This window comes from Pleurodeles waltl, chromosome 9 (assembly GCF_031143425.1).
Source record: "Pleurodeles waltl isolate 20211129_DDA chromosome 9, aPleWal1.hap1.20221129, whole genome shotgun sequence".
Taxonomy (NCBI): domain Eukaryota; kingdom Metazoa; phylum Chordata; class Amphibia; order Caudata; family Salamandridae; genus Pleurodeles; species Pleurodeles waltl.
Window position 1 is genome coordinate 1081671319 of NC_090448.1, and position 13336 is coordinate 1081684654.

Genomic DNA, 13336 nt, shown 5'->3' on the forward strand with positions numbered 1-13336 from the left:
GTTTTTCTTCGAAGAAGTCTTTTCGAGTCACGAGACCGAGGGACTCCTCCCATTTCGACTCCATTGCGCATGGGCGTCGACTCCATCTTAGATTGTTTTTTTTCCGCCATCGGGTTCGGGCGTGTTCCTTTTCGCTCTGTGTTTCGGGTCGGAAAGTTAGTTAGAATCTCAGAAAAATCGTCGGTATTGTTTGCGTTCGGTATCGGGTTAGTTACAACAGATCGACACCGAATTAAGAAGAGCTCCGGTGGCCCTTCGGGGTGTTTTCGATCCCCGTCGGGGCCTGGTCGGCCCGGCCACGTGTCTCTTCAAGGCTGATGGAACGGACCCCATTCCGCTTCTGTCCAAAATGCCATAACAAGTATCCATAAACAGATCAACATCTGGTCTGTAACTTGTGTTTGTCACCAGAACACAAGGAGGATACTTGTGAGGCCTGTCGAGCGTTTCGGTCCAGGAAGACACTCAGGGACCGAAGAGCAAGAAGACTGCAAATGGCGTCGGCGCCGATAGGACAAGGGCGTTTCGAGGAGGAGGAAGAAACATTCTCCACCCAGGATTCGGACTCTGAGGAGATCGATCCCGAGGAATTGCCGAAAACCGTGAGTAAGACGTCGAAACAAAGAACTCACGAGAAGACCGCTAAAGCCCAGGGGACGCCACCGCCAACAGGCCATGGCTTAACCCGAAAAATAGGTGACCGTTCATCGGCACCGAAAAAGGGCGAGCTGGTGTCGAAGTCATCCGACTCCGGTCGAGATACCGGCACACAGCAATCTCGGGCCCGAGATAGTGGCTCAGAGAAGATTCGGCACCGAGACAGCGGCACCGAAACAGGTCGGCACCGAGAGAGCACAACGCCGAAAGGTTTAGTCGGAGCCGAAAAAAGCAGCCGAAAAGGTTTCGGTACCGAAACATCCGGCCTCGGAACCGAAAACAAGTTCCTACACTGAGGAACAAGGACTGTCCACACAAATGAAGACACATAGATTTGGACAGGAACTAGAGACAATAGAGCCAGATCACACACAAAGACGGCTCTTTATTCAAAAAGATACAGGGAAGATCCGCACTCTTCCTCCAGTCAAAATGAAACGCAAGCTTGCCTTCCAAGACAAGGACAAACAGTCACACGCAAAGGTGGCTAAACAAGTAACACCGCCACCATCCCCACATCACTCTCCGCAACCATCACTGGTAGCCACTCCACCAATGATGCAATCCCCAAATCATACAGGAATGAGTCGAGATGACCCTGACGCATGGGACCTTTATGACGCACCAGTGTCAGATAATAGTCCTGAATGCTATCCAGCTAGACCATCGCCACCAGAGGATAGTACAGCCTACGCACAAGTGGTGTCAAGAGCAGCGGCATTTCATAATGTCAGCCTTCATTCAAAGCCCATTGAAGACGACTTTCTTTTTAATACACTGTCGTCCACACACAGCCAATATCAGAGTCTTCCTATGCTACCCGGAATGCTAAAACACTCCAAACAAGTGTTTGAGGAACCTGTTAAAGGGAGAGCCATTACTCCAAGAGTAGATAAAAAATATTAACCGCCACCAACAGACCCAGTGTACATTACACAACAGCTAACACCAGACTCTGTTGTAGTGGGAGCAGCGTGCAAAAGAGCCAACTCTCATACTTCATGAGATGCACCACCTCCAGATAAAGAAAGTCGAAAATTCGATGCTGCAGGCAAAAGGGTGGCGGCACAGGCAGCAAACCAGTGGCGTATTGCAAATTCGCAAGCTTTGTTAGCCAGATATGATAGGGCTCATTGGGATGAGATGCAACACTTTATTGAACATTTACCCAAGGAGTTCCAAAAAAGAGCGCAGCAAGTAGTAGAAGAAGGACAGAGTATCTCCAATAATCAGATACGGTCAGCAATGGATGCTGCAGACACAGCTGCTAGAACTGTCAACACAGCAGTAACAATAAGGAGACATGCATGGCTGCGTACATCAGGATTTAAACCAGAGATACAGCAAGCTGTGCTGAATATGCCATTCAACGGACAGCAGTTGTTTGGGCCGGAGGTGGACACTGCGATCAAAAAACTTAAGAAAGACACTGACACGGCCAAAGCCATGGGCGCACTCTACTCCCCACAGAGCAGAGGCACATTTCGAAAGACCCAATTTTGAGGGGGGTTTCGAGGGCAAACCACAGAAGCCATAACCTCACAAAGCCCACTTACCAGAGCCAGTATCAGCGTGGAGGTTTTCGGGGACAATATAGAGGGGGACAATTTCAAAGGAATAGAGGAAAGTTCCAAAGTCCCAAAACTCCTCCAAACAAGCAGTGACTTCAAGGTCACAAATCTCCAACACATAACACCTGTGGGGGGGAGACTAACCAAGTTTTACAAACATTGGGAGGAAATAACAACAGACACTTGGGCCTTAGCAATTATCCAGCATGGTTATTGCATAGAATTTTTCAAATTCCCTCTAAACGTCCCACCGAAAACACACAATATGTCAAAACAACATATAGATCTTCTAGGACTAGAAGTTCAGGCATTGCTACAGAAAGAAGCAATAGAATTAGTACCAAAACAACAAATAAACACAGGAGTTTACTCCCTGTACTTTCTGATACCCAAAAAAGACAGGAGTCTGAGACCTATACTAGATCTCAGAACATTAAATACCTACATCAAATCAGATCACTTTCACATGGTTACATTACAAGACGTAATCCCACTGCTCAAACAACAAGACTACATGACAACACTAGACCTAAAGGATGCATATTTCCATATACCAATACATCCTTCACACAGAAAGTACCTAAGGTTTGTATTCCAAGGGATACATTACCAATTCAAAGTGTTGCCATTCGGAATAACAACTGCACCAAGAGTTTTTACAAAATGCCTGGCAGTAGTAGCTGCACATATCAGAAGGCAGCAAATACATGTGTTCCCGTACCTAGACGATTGGTTAATCAAAACCAACACGCTAAGACGGTGTTCACAACACACAAGATATGTCATAGAAATCCTCCACAAACTAGGTTTCTCAATCAACTACACAAAGTCACACCTTCTGCCGTGTCAAACACAGCAATACTTAGGAGCGACAATCAACACAGCAAAAGGGATTGCCACTCCAAGTCCACAAAGAGTTCACACATTTCACAATGTAATACAGACCATGTATCCAAAACAAAAGATACAAGTCAAACTGGTGATGAAACTACTAGGCATGATGTCTTCATGCATAGCCATTGTCCCAAACGCAAGGTTGCACATGCGGCCCTTACAACAGTGCCTAGCATCACAATGGTCACAAGCACAGGGTCAGCTTCTAGATCTGGTGTTGATAGACCGCCAAACATACATCTCGCTTTAATGGTGGAACAGTATAAATTTAAACCAAGGGCAGCCTTTCCAAGACCCAGTGCCACAATACGTAATAACAACAGATGCTTCCATGATAGGGTGGGGAGCACACCTCAATCAACACAGCATCCAAGGACAATGGGACATACAGCAAAGACAGTTTCACATAAATCACTTAGAACTGTTAGCAGTATTTCTAGCGCTCAAAGCATTTCAACCCATAATAAGCCACAAACACATTCTTGTCAAAACAGACAACATGACAACAATGTATTACCTAAACAAACAGGGAGGGACACACTCGACACAGTTGTGTCTCCTAACACAGAACATATGGCATTGGGCGATTCACAACCACATTCGCCTAATAGCACAATTTATTCCAGGAATTCAGAACCAGTTAGCAGACAGTCTCTCTCGGGATCACCAACAGATTCACGAATGGGAGATTCACCCCCAAATACTAAACACTTACTTCCAAATTTGGGGAACACCACAAATAGATCTATTTGCAACAAAGGAAAACTCAAAATGCCAAAACTTTGCATCCAGGTACCCACAAGATCAGTCTCAGGGCAATGCGTTATGGATGAGCTGGTCAGGGATATTTGCTTACGCTTTTCCCCCTCTCCCACTCCTTCCTTTATATCTAGTAAACAAATTGAGTCAAAACAAACTCAAACTCGTACTAATAGCACCGACATGGGCAAGACAACCTTGGTACACAACACTACTAGACCTCTCAGTAGTACCTCATGTCAAACTACCAAACAAACCAGATCTGTTAACACAACACAAACAACAGATCAGACATCCAAATCCAGCATCGCTGAATCTAGCAATTTGGCTCCTGAAATCCTAGAATTCGGACACTTAGACCTCACACAAGAATGTATGGAGGTCATAAGACAAGCTAGGAAACCTACCACTAGACACTGCTATGCAAATAAGTGGAAAAGATTTGTTTATTACTGCCATAATAATCAAATTCAACCCTTACACGCATCTGCCAAAGATATAGTAGGATACTTACTACAATTGCAAAAGTCAAAGCTAGCTTTCTCTTCAATAAAGATACATCTTACCGCAATTTCAGCTTACCTGCAAATTACGCACTCAACTTCATTATTTAGGATACCAGTCATAAAAGCATTTATGGAAGGCCTAAAGAGAATTATACCACCAAGAACACCACCAGTTCCTTCATGGAACCTCAACATTGTCTTAACACGACTCATGGGTCCACCTTTTGAGCCCAAGCACTCTTGTGAAATGCAATACTTAACATGGAAAGTTGCATTTTTGATTGCCATCACATCTCTAAGAAGAGTGAGTGAAATTCAAGCATTTACCATACAAGAACCATTTATTCAAATACACAAGCATAAAGTAGTTCTACAGACAAATCCAAAATTTTTACCAAAAGTGATCTCACCGTTCCACTTGAATCAAGTAGAATTACCAGTGTTCTTCCCACAGCCAGATTCTGTAGCTGAAAGAGCACTGCATACATTAGACATCAAAAGAGCGCTAATGTACTACATTGACAGAACAAAACTAATTCGAAAAACAAAACAACTATTTATTGCTTTCCAAAAACCTCATACAGGGAATCCAATTTCTAAACAAGGCATTGCTAGATGGATAGTTAAGTGTATTCAAACCTGCTATCTTAAAGCAAAGAGAGAGCTGCCTATTACACCAAAGGCACACTCAACCAGAAAGAAAGGTGCTACCATGGCCTTTCTAGGAAATATTCCAATGAACGAAATATGTAAGGCAGCAACATGGTCTACGCCTCATACATTTACCAAACACTACTGTGTAGATGTGTTAACTGCACAACAGGCCACAGTAGGTCAAGCTGTACTACGAACATTATTTCAAACCACTTCAACTCCTACAGGCTGAACCACCGCTTTTGGGGAGATAACTGCTTACTAGTCTATGCACAGCATGTGTATTTGCAGCTACACATGCCATTGAACGGAAAATGTCACTTACCCAGTGTACATCTGTTCGTGGCATTAGTCACTGCAGATTCACATGCGCCCACCCGCCTCCCCAGGAGCCTGTAGCCGTTTAGAAGTTGATCTTGAACATTTGTAAATTTGTAAATATATTACTTTAAACTTCATTATGTACATACGTATTCACTCCATTGCATGGGCACTATTACTAGCATACACAACTCCTACCTCACCCTCTGCGGGGAAAACAATCTAAGATGGAGTCGACGCCCATGCGCAATGGAGTCGAAATGGGAGGAGTCCCTCGGTCTCGTGACTCGAAAAGACTTCTTCGAAGAAAAACAACTTGTAACACTCCGAGCCCAACACCAGATGGCGGGATGTGCACGGCATGTGAATCTGCAGCGACTAATGCCACGAACAGATGTACACTGGGTAAGTGACATTTTCCATATATATATATATATATATATATATATATATATGTATATCTGTATATGTATATATTCATATATATAATCTTTTGCAAGGTTGATTAGCATAATTTAACTACCTATGTGAGTCCACATATAAAGAATTGTGAACAGACATGCTACTGGTGTTCAGAATTCAACCATCTTTCTTACTGCTGACTATTCTGATTCAAGCATGTGAATCAATCTATGAAAGATACCACAATACTGGAGAAGAAAATAAGTTACTTACCTGTAACTGTGGTTCTCCAGTATTGGTATCTTTCATAGATTCACATGTGACCCACCTGCCTCCCCATAGGGGCTCACCTCTTTAATTTTCATATAATCACTAGTGCGGAGAAATCTGAGAGACTGAGTCTCTGTGCTGAGGATTCTAAAGGGGTGGTCTCGCCTGATTGGCTGAAGTTTTGGCCTTTTTCTAATGAGGCTGATAGTTACAAAACTGAATGTGTTTTTTCCTATTGACTACAGTGGAAAAAAAAAAAAAAGAAGTTTTTTCTTTATTTATTTATTGCTTTCTATGTACCGTGGTACTCCCACTTCGACGACGGGGAATGATTCAAGCATGTGAATCTATGAAAGATACCAATACTGGAGAACCACAGTTAGAGGTAACTAACTTATATTCTTACATTTGCATGGACATCTCTTTTCTCGTACATACTTTATTACTCCTTTCTTCACCCTCTGCGGGAAAACAATCTAACAATGGAGTCGCTGACCATGCACAATGGAACCGAGAGGAGGAGTCACTTGATCCCGTGTCTCTAAAAGACTTCTTCGAATTTAAACAACTTGTAACACTCCGAGCCCAACACTAGATGTCGGAATCGATATGCATAGCATGTGAATCTGCAGCACAACATGCCATGAACAGATGTACACTGGGTAAGTGACATTTTCCATATATATCATACCGTGGAGGCAGACCTTTGTTATAAGTTAGATTTGGAATTCTTTGATCGCCACCTGTTTCTTTTACCTTCCAACTATCAAAAAGGTCTGTTCACCAGGACTAGAAGAAACCACTGAAGTCAAAGGGCTTAGGCTTTTATCAGACTGTCATAATCAGTGCCTAAATGTACATCGGTGGAGAGAAAATCCCGTCCACCGGAGTTCCAACGGGTAGGTTGCTGCCAGTGTGGTGGCCTCACTACTTGGGCCGTTATGAGTTTTCCGCTAGGTCAGCGGGTGGAAACTCTGTTTCCATCCACTGGCCCAGCGTGAAACAGCCTACAGCATTGTCTCTTGCTCGTAATAGAGCCAGCGGCAATGCTGTAGTGCATAGGGTGCACCAGCACCCGTTGCGATGTTCACGGTCTGCAAAGCAGACAGTGAATGTTGCGACGGGGCTGGCCAAGAGGGCACCTGCACCCCCATCCCCGCCTACCTTTTCATGGCTGTGTTACCAGCACGAGATTGCTGATGGAGAAGGGGGTCATAATCCCCAGGGCAGCGCTGCTTGCAGAGCTGCCCTGGTGGATTAGGACCGCCAGGCTCACATTTAGTTGTAATCTGGCGGTCCGACCATGGTGCTACCACCGCGGCTGGCAGCCACCCTATCGGTTATTAGACCGCCAGGTTCGTAATGAGGGCCCTTAGAGTCCTGGACTAGTTTATGGAACATTGCCATGCGTCCATTAGGGCATATAGTGAGCCCTAACAAAACCATGTGTATGTCCTTTATACTTTTGATTTGTAGTGATGTCTTTGACTTCCGTGTGCCCATGCATTGCCCTTATTAGTCCTTTTCTACCACATTTTACTTTGTTGCAGTCAGCTCCGATGTCACTCCTCCAGTCCTCACTGCCATGGGAGAAGCCACCCCCGTCAGCATTGAACCGTAAGTAGTGAACCCAACATCTCATGTGTCATCTAAGAGCCACTTTTAAGACTATTTTAACCAATCATACAGAAGTCTCTTGCACTGACCCCATCTATTCCAAATGTGTAGAAACCACCTCGCAGTAAAGTATGATCAAAGACTTATGTAAAACGGATTCACAGGCTCCCAAACGAGGCATCTAGCAATGACGTGTACATCTTGTCATCGGTTATGTTCTTCTAGTGACCCAGTTGGACTCTAAAAATGACACAAGTCCGTCCGTACAGCAACTGTGCCTCCTTCAGTGCTCTTTTATTCGTTGTACACAGTGTAGATTTTGTTCTGTTTTAAGCTACGGAGTGCCTTAACTGTGCTCCGAGTTCATGCTACTTGGATATTTATTTATTGAGTTAAAGTACTGTATAAAAACAGCCGATCTGGCATGTTTCCTTTGTGGAATAAAAAAGTTTATGCCACCATTGTGAACACCGAGTATGGTTTGGCCCATCTTGGCTTAAGTCCACCTTGCCCATTTGAACAAACCGCAAACTGCGCCCTTGAGCAGATTTCCAACCACAAATTCTTGAACCCACCCCAGTCTTGATTCTTACCTTGATACAACACAGACTCTTCACCTCTCCTTGTGCCAGACGAAATACTGTGGGTATTTGAGGCTTGTGATGTTTTCCCAATAGTGCTGGTTGAGATATTGGCTGCGTTAATTACAGGACCTCTCTGTCAGTTCTCTCCCCTGGGTTGGAAGTGAGAAGGAGTCCTGAAATGGTCTCCCCCATCGTCGAATTCAGATTGCCATTTATAACTCTGATGTCCTTCAGGTCTCCCTTCTTGATGCACCCCATGGCTTTGGTCACATGTATGTCTGATAGATCTAACTTGGCTACCAAGGCCTGCAGTTATCGCCTTAATGGCCTTGTGGAAAGGGAATAGGTAACGATCTCAAGGGGGCCTCTTACAGGGAGGGTATAACGTTGAAGGGGTCAGTTTTTGACCTCCAATCAAATTTGACTGAAACTCAGCAGGGGATTTGTAGGTGAGTTCTCCTTCAACAATCCCTATAACACTTCACACTCAATATTGTATTCATATTGTGCACCGCTGTACAGCAGAACGTTTGGAATGATAATCACAATTATGACTGTGGCATTTACGAAGACAAACGTTAGAAAAGGATACAAAATGAATACACCAGACATTGTATTGTATATGAAAATATGTCCTAACCGGGAACCTATTTTAGAGCTTCTCTGATGAGAATTGGAATATCAACCCTATACCTCTTGGGCTGAATGCAGTCTTAGCTGGAGCAGCCCACGGATGTCTTTGAGCCACCTGCAGTTAGCTATTGATAAATCCCCTTGCTGAAGTGGGTCGTTTTTGCTTGTTAGCAGAATAATGATCCTTTATGTAATAGTTCGCACAGTGTAAAAAGGAATGAAACAATGTTCTTGTTCCCATGACATTCGTGAGAATGCATCTCTAAGAAGGATTTAGTGAGAAGGAGAGCAATATTTCTTTCACACATTGTATAGATGGAGGGTATGTATGCATTGGTAAACAAATGCGTACACCAATAATGTGCAAATAAATCATTCTTACAGGTTCTTGAAGGCCGTAGGCAATAAACCTACATGGGCACAACCTATGCATTATAGGTTATATGTTATAGATCATCGCTCTTGTGAGAACGCAACATCCCTACCACTAAAATGTGGAGAGCCTCAGGATTCAGGCCAGTCGCCATCCCTCCTTATTATGTACATGGGTCTTTTAGTGAAGATTGTGCTGTAGGATAGTATCACCGTTCACCAATACGAAAATGACACCCAGCTCTCCCGGAATGTCAGTTCTGTGTTTCAGGAAAGATCTTAAATGCTTCAGTAAAAGCTGATAAACTGAACACTTTATTGTTTTTGGAACTCATACCTTCTAAAACAGGATTCCTCATCTCCCTCACTTAAAGCTGTCTACTACCAGTAGAAAAACGGGTTATTTAACTCAACGAGGCATCTTACCTACTTCAAATCCATATTCCACACCTGACTTCACTACTAACCAAAATCTTACAGTGCTTACACACGTCAAAGCTGACCAATAGTGCATCCTCCTCAAAACTAAAACCTTGGGGAAATGTAAGCTCTGCTGCTCTTGCACTGTGGCTGGCAATGCCTACTGGCCGGCCTACCCTGCTCTTCACTAGTACCAGCAGCAGTAGACCAGCTGGTCAAACTAATAAATGGGGAATCTCCTCCCCCACCATCCCCTGGTAAGATATACATAGACTTACCTTTGAAGCCACTCTGGAATTCAGAATCGGCTTCATTACAGATACGCCCACCCGCCTGGGCCCACCATCGCATATGACAACTGACTACACATCCGACAGCACCTCAGTGGAGGCAGTAGAGATTCCAAGAGCAAATCCCAACCCCGAAAAGCAAAAACAGTGAACCAGGCGTTCTCTGCATAACACCCTGGAACCTGGTGAAATACGGCTTGTACCTGACCGGATGCTCCTTAGGAATCTCTTGTGTGCTCCTCTTCGTCTTGCTTCAACATGTTATCACCATCCTTTTTGCAGCCCTTGCATGTATGTACTGTCATACTTTAGATAGCTGCTGTTGTATTTCTACGTTTGTTACACGGTCCAGTTTTTAATAATGTGTTCTTAATATTGTCTGCTTCTTTTTGTGTCTGTCAGCGCTAACAAATCTTAAATCTTCACCTGCCAGAAAAATGCCACTGTAAACAGAACGATTGATCCCGCAGAATGAGAAGTGTTTCAGTTGCAGATTGGCTCGGTATCATCATTCGTAGTGCATTTCACTTGCTTGTATCGAACCATTAGTTTTGAACTGACAGTACTGTGTATCATAAGTGCACATGAACAGTACCATCCCTAGAGGTGATCTTCGTAGCTAACAAACAGAGGAGCACTTTCAAAGTGCCTCTGCATGAGTTATTACTGCGTTTTCTTGTGTCATGTGTCACTCTTTGCTTTACGTGGTTCAGGTCTTTTAGATGACTCCAATATCCCAGATACATATTCAAGCCCTTCGTGTTCATTACCTGTGCGGACTCCTCCCTGACATCCTTCCTGGTCTTGTATTGTTCTTGTGATTTACATTGCAGTGCAAGTTGGCTAGTACCCTTTCTGTTGGGTTATTCCCTTAATATTACCCTGTGCTTGTAAACCTTGCTGGAAGTTTGGGCTTCTTTCCCTGAGAATCCTAATCTTAACGTTTTTGGAGAACACAAAGATTGAGGCTGTTTGTTTCAGCCATGTAATTTTGTTAAGTGTGCATCATACTTAGTACTCGAAGACTAATAACAGCTTAAGGTATTATTTTATCTGTTGTGCTTGCAGCCTCACAAGTGAAGATGTTCCTTCTTGTGGTTGCTGTTCTAATTTAAAATGGGGATGATGCGTGTGCCTGCTTTTGCAAAAATCCCCGTTTTGCATGTGAATTTCACCACTGTATTCCCACGTATGTTTTCCAAAGTGTCTATTACGCCACCCTCTTCCCTAAAAGTAAAGTCACTTTTGTCCCTGACTGTTTTGCATTAGCTGCTCATTGGAAAGGCAAAACACACTTTCTCAATACCCTGTGGCGTCTGTTTCATTCTCCCTAAGATCTGTCCCTCAGTGTTTGCTTGTGGGTTATCTTAAGCGTTTTTGCTTATACATATTTCACATCTCAACTGAACCTTAATTCTGTTTGCCTCTTCCAACCCTCAGACAGCTTTGTTCTCAAGTGTTTTCTGTGACTCTCCTTCTCCTCCTTGTTGTGGGTGGAAAGGCGTTGTGATAACAGAATGTGGTAGTGTTGTTCGCTTCACTAATTATGACTTCTTCAGACACTGCGTGTGATGTGCTAAATGTGTGCTGCTGAAGAGAGAGCCTAGGAACTTTGTGTGAAACCAACTCTAGACTTGTACAGTAGGGCTGTCCTAGTGGATTCAGAAGTATGTTCAACCTAGACTCTGAGCACAACCTTTGGGCTAAGGCATGGCACAGGTCTAAGTGACACTGTGTGCCGCTGCCTTGGTAAACCTCCTGCATGTTGTGTGGGATTAGCTGTACAAAATATGAAATCTGTGTAGAAACTGAGATGGATGTATATCAAAGGCAGTTTTACATAGATTTGATATGTGTTGCAAGTATGTCTCTGTCCCATCTTGGCGAACCTGATTGTGTGACCAACAGGTCTTGGGCAGTAAAGATGACCTCTAAAATAGCCATGTTTCTTAATATTGCCTGTTTCTTTGGAGGACACCTGTGTCTTCATACTAAAATCAAAGAGGCAAATGTCCTTCATTTGAGTACTCCAAGGTATATTTTAACTTTAAAATATATTTATGCATCACATAATTATTTAAATGTCCCCAATAAGTATTTTTGCAGGGTTTTTGCAAGGTTGCAGTTAAAGTTGCACGCAAATCTGTGACACATCCTTTTGGAATTCAGACACTGATCTAGTAGCACTGCCTGGACGAGTTGGCAGCTGGTATTACTTCCTAGCTTGATAATGGTTCTTGTTTCTGCAGACGGATAAATGTGGGCTCCCGATTTCAGGCAGAAATCCCAGAGCTTCGGGATCGTTGTAAGGCGGATGAAGACAATCCTATGGCAGATCTGGTGTGGCAGCCTTGGGGAGACCTGGAGAGCAACCAGTCCACTCACGAGAAAGGTGAGGATAGGTAGTTGGTGAGCAATGCACCTTGGAAACGAGGCTTTAGAGAGAACTAAGCAAGTGATAGTGAATTGCCAAAAATTAAACTACAGAGGGTGAGCCAGCCAACACTATTGTTAGCAATGCTATGGGACAGGGAGGATCTATCCCGTTTCTCTATTATGGCCCACGATACACCGTCTGCAACTGAGGTTGTGAAAAACACACAACCTTAACAAGAAATAGGCTGGGGTAAAACACTGACACCCAAGATGCAGGTATACACCAGCACGAGACTGAAAGGGGTGAATAAACTATGCTTTTGGGGAGTGGGACATTATTGGAATCTCTTCAGTGACTAAGGTTTAGGGGATGAGGGCATGTTCTCATTCATACATTTTTCAGACAGTTTGTGACATAAGTGAACTCCAGGCCTTTAAAAACCTGCAATTCAAGCATACCCTCCGGTCAAGCATGGGGATGATGCTGAGACAATTAAAGTTTCACTCATAGAAAAAGGGCTATTAGATACTTAGATGCGGGGATGGGGGGGGCAGCAACGTCTTAGACATGTCATTATAATGAACATCAGCCGAGACCTGACCAGACTAAGCTATAGGTGGAGCCAAGAAGTGGGCACACTGAAAGATGATGAATAGTAGGAGTTCTACCTTTCCTAGGACGATATCAACCAAGACTAGCTTCAGACTGGTCCTGCTTGAAATCCTGTGTTGATCATATTATTCTGTGGATCCTATTCATTAATTAGGTAGGTCTACGGGTGGTGCATGTTTGTTGGGAAGTGAATACCTTTCTCTGCACCCTCTGGGGACTGTCCATTGATCCAGATGTCTACGTTCACAAGACTATTGTGAACGTAGACATCTGAAATAAGGCGAAGGGATCAGATGTTATTGGCTGTTTAGGACTTAGCAGCAGCTAAGTGAGATATAGCTAGAAAATTGGCACAACTCTGATGTGCCTTTGCTAGATGAGTTGGACTAGAGGCATG

At 43.7% G+C, this 13336-nt stretch overlaps 1 protein-coding gene across 5 annotated transcripts in view; it reads left to right on the forward strand.

Annotated features, from left to right (window-relative positions):
• MIDEAS (mitotic deacetylase associated SANT domain protein) overlaps positions 1–13336 on the forward strand; it is a 588535-nt gene that overhangs the window by 486839 nt on the left and 88360 nt on the right. For all 5 annotated transcript variants that reach the window (XM_069208745.1, XM_069208746.1, XM_069208748.1 and 2 more), the window contains 2 exons: positions 7585–7651; positions 12200–12342. In XM_069208745.1, the coding sequence (XP_069064846.1) occupies positions 7585–7651; positions 12200–12342 (210 nt within the window). The remainder of the gene's footprint in view (positions 1–7584; positions 7652–12199; positions 12343–13336) is intronic.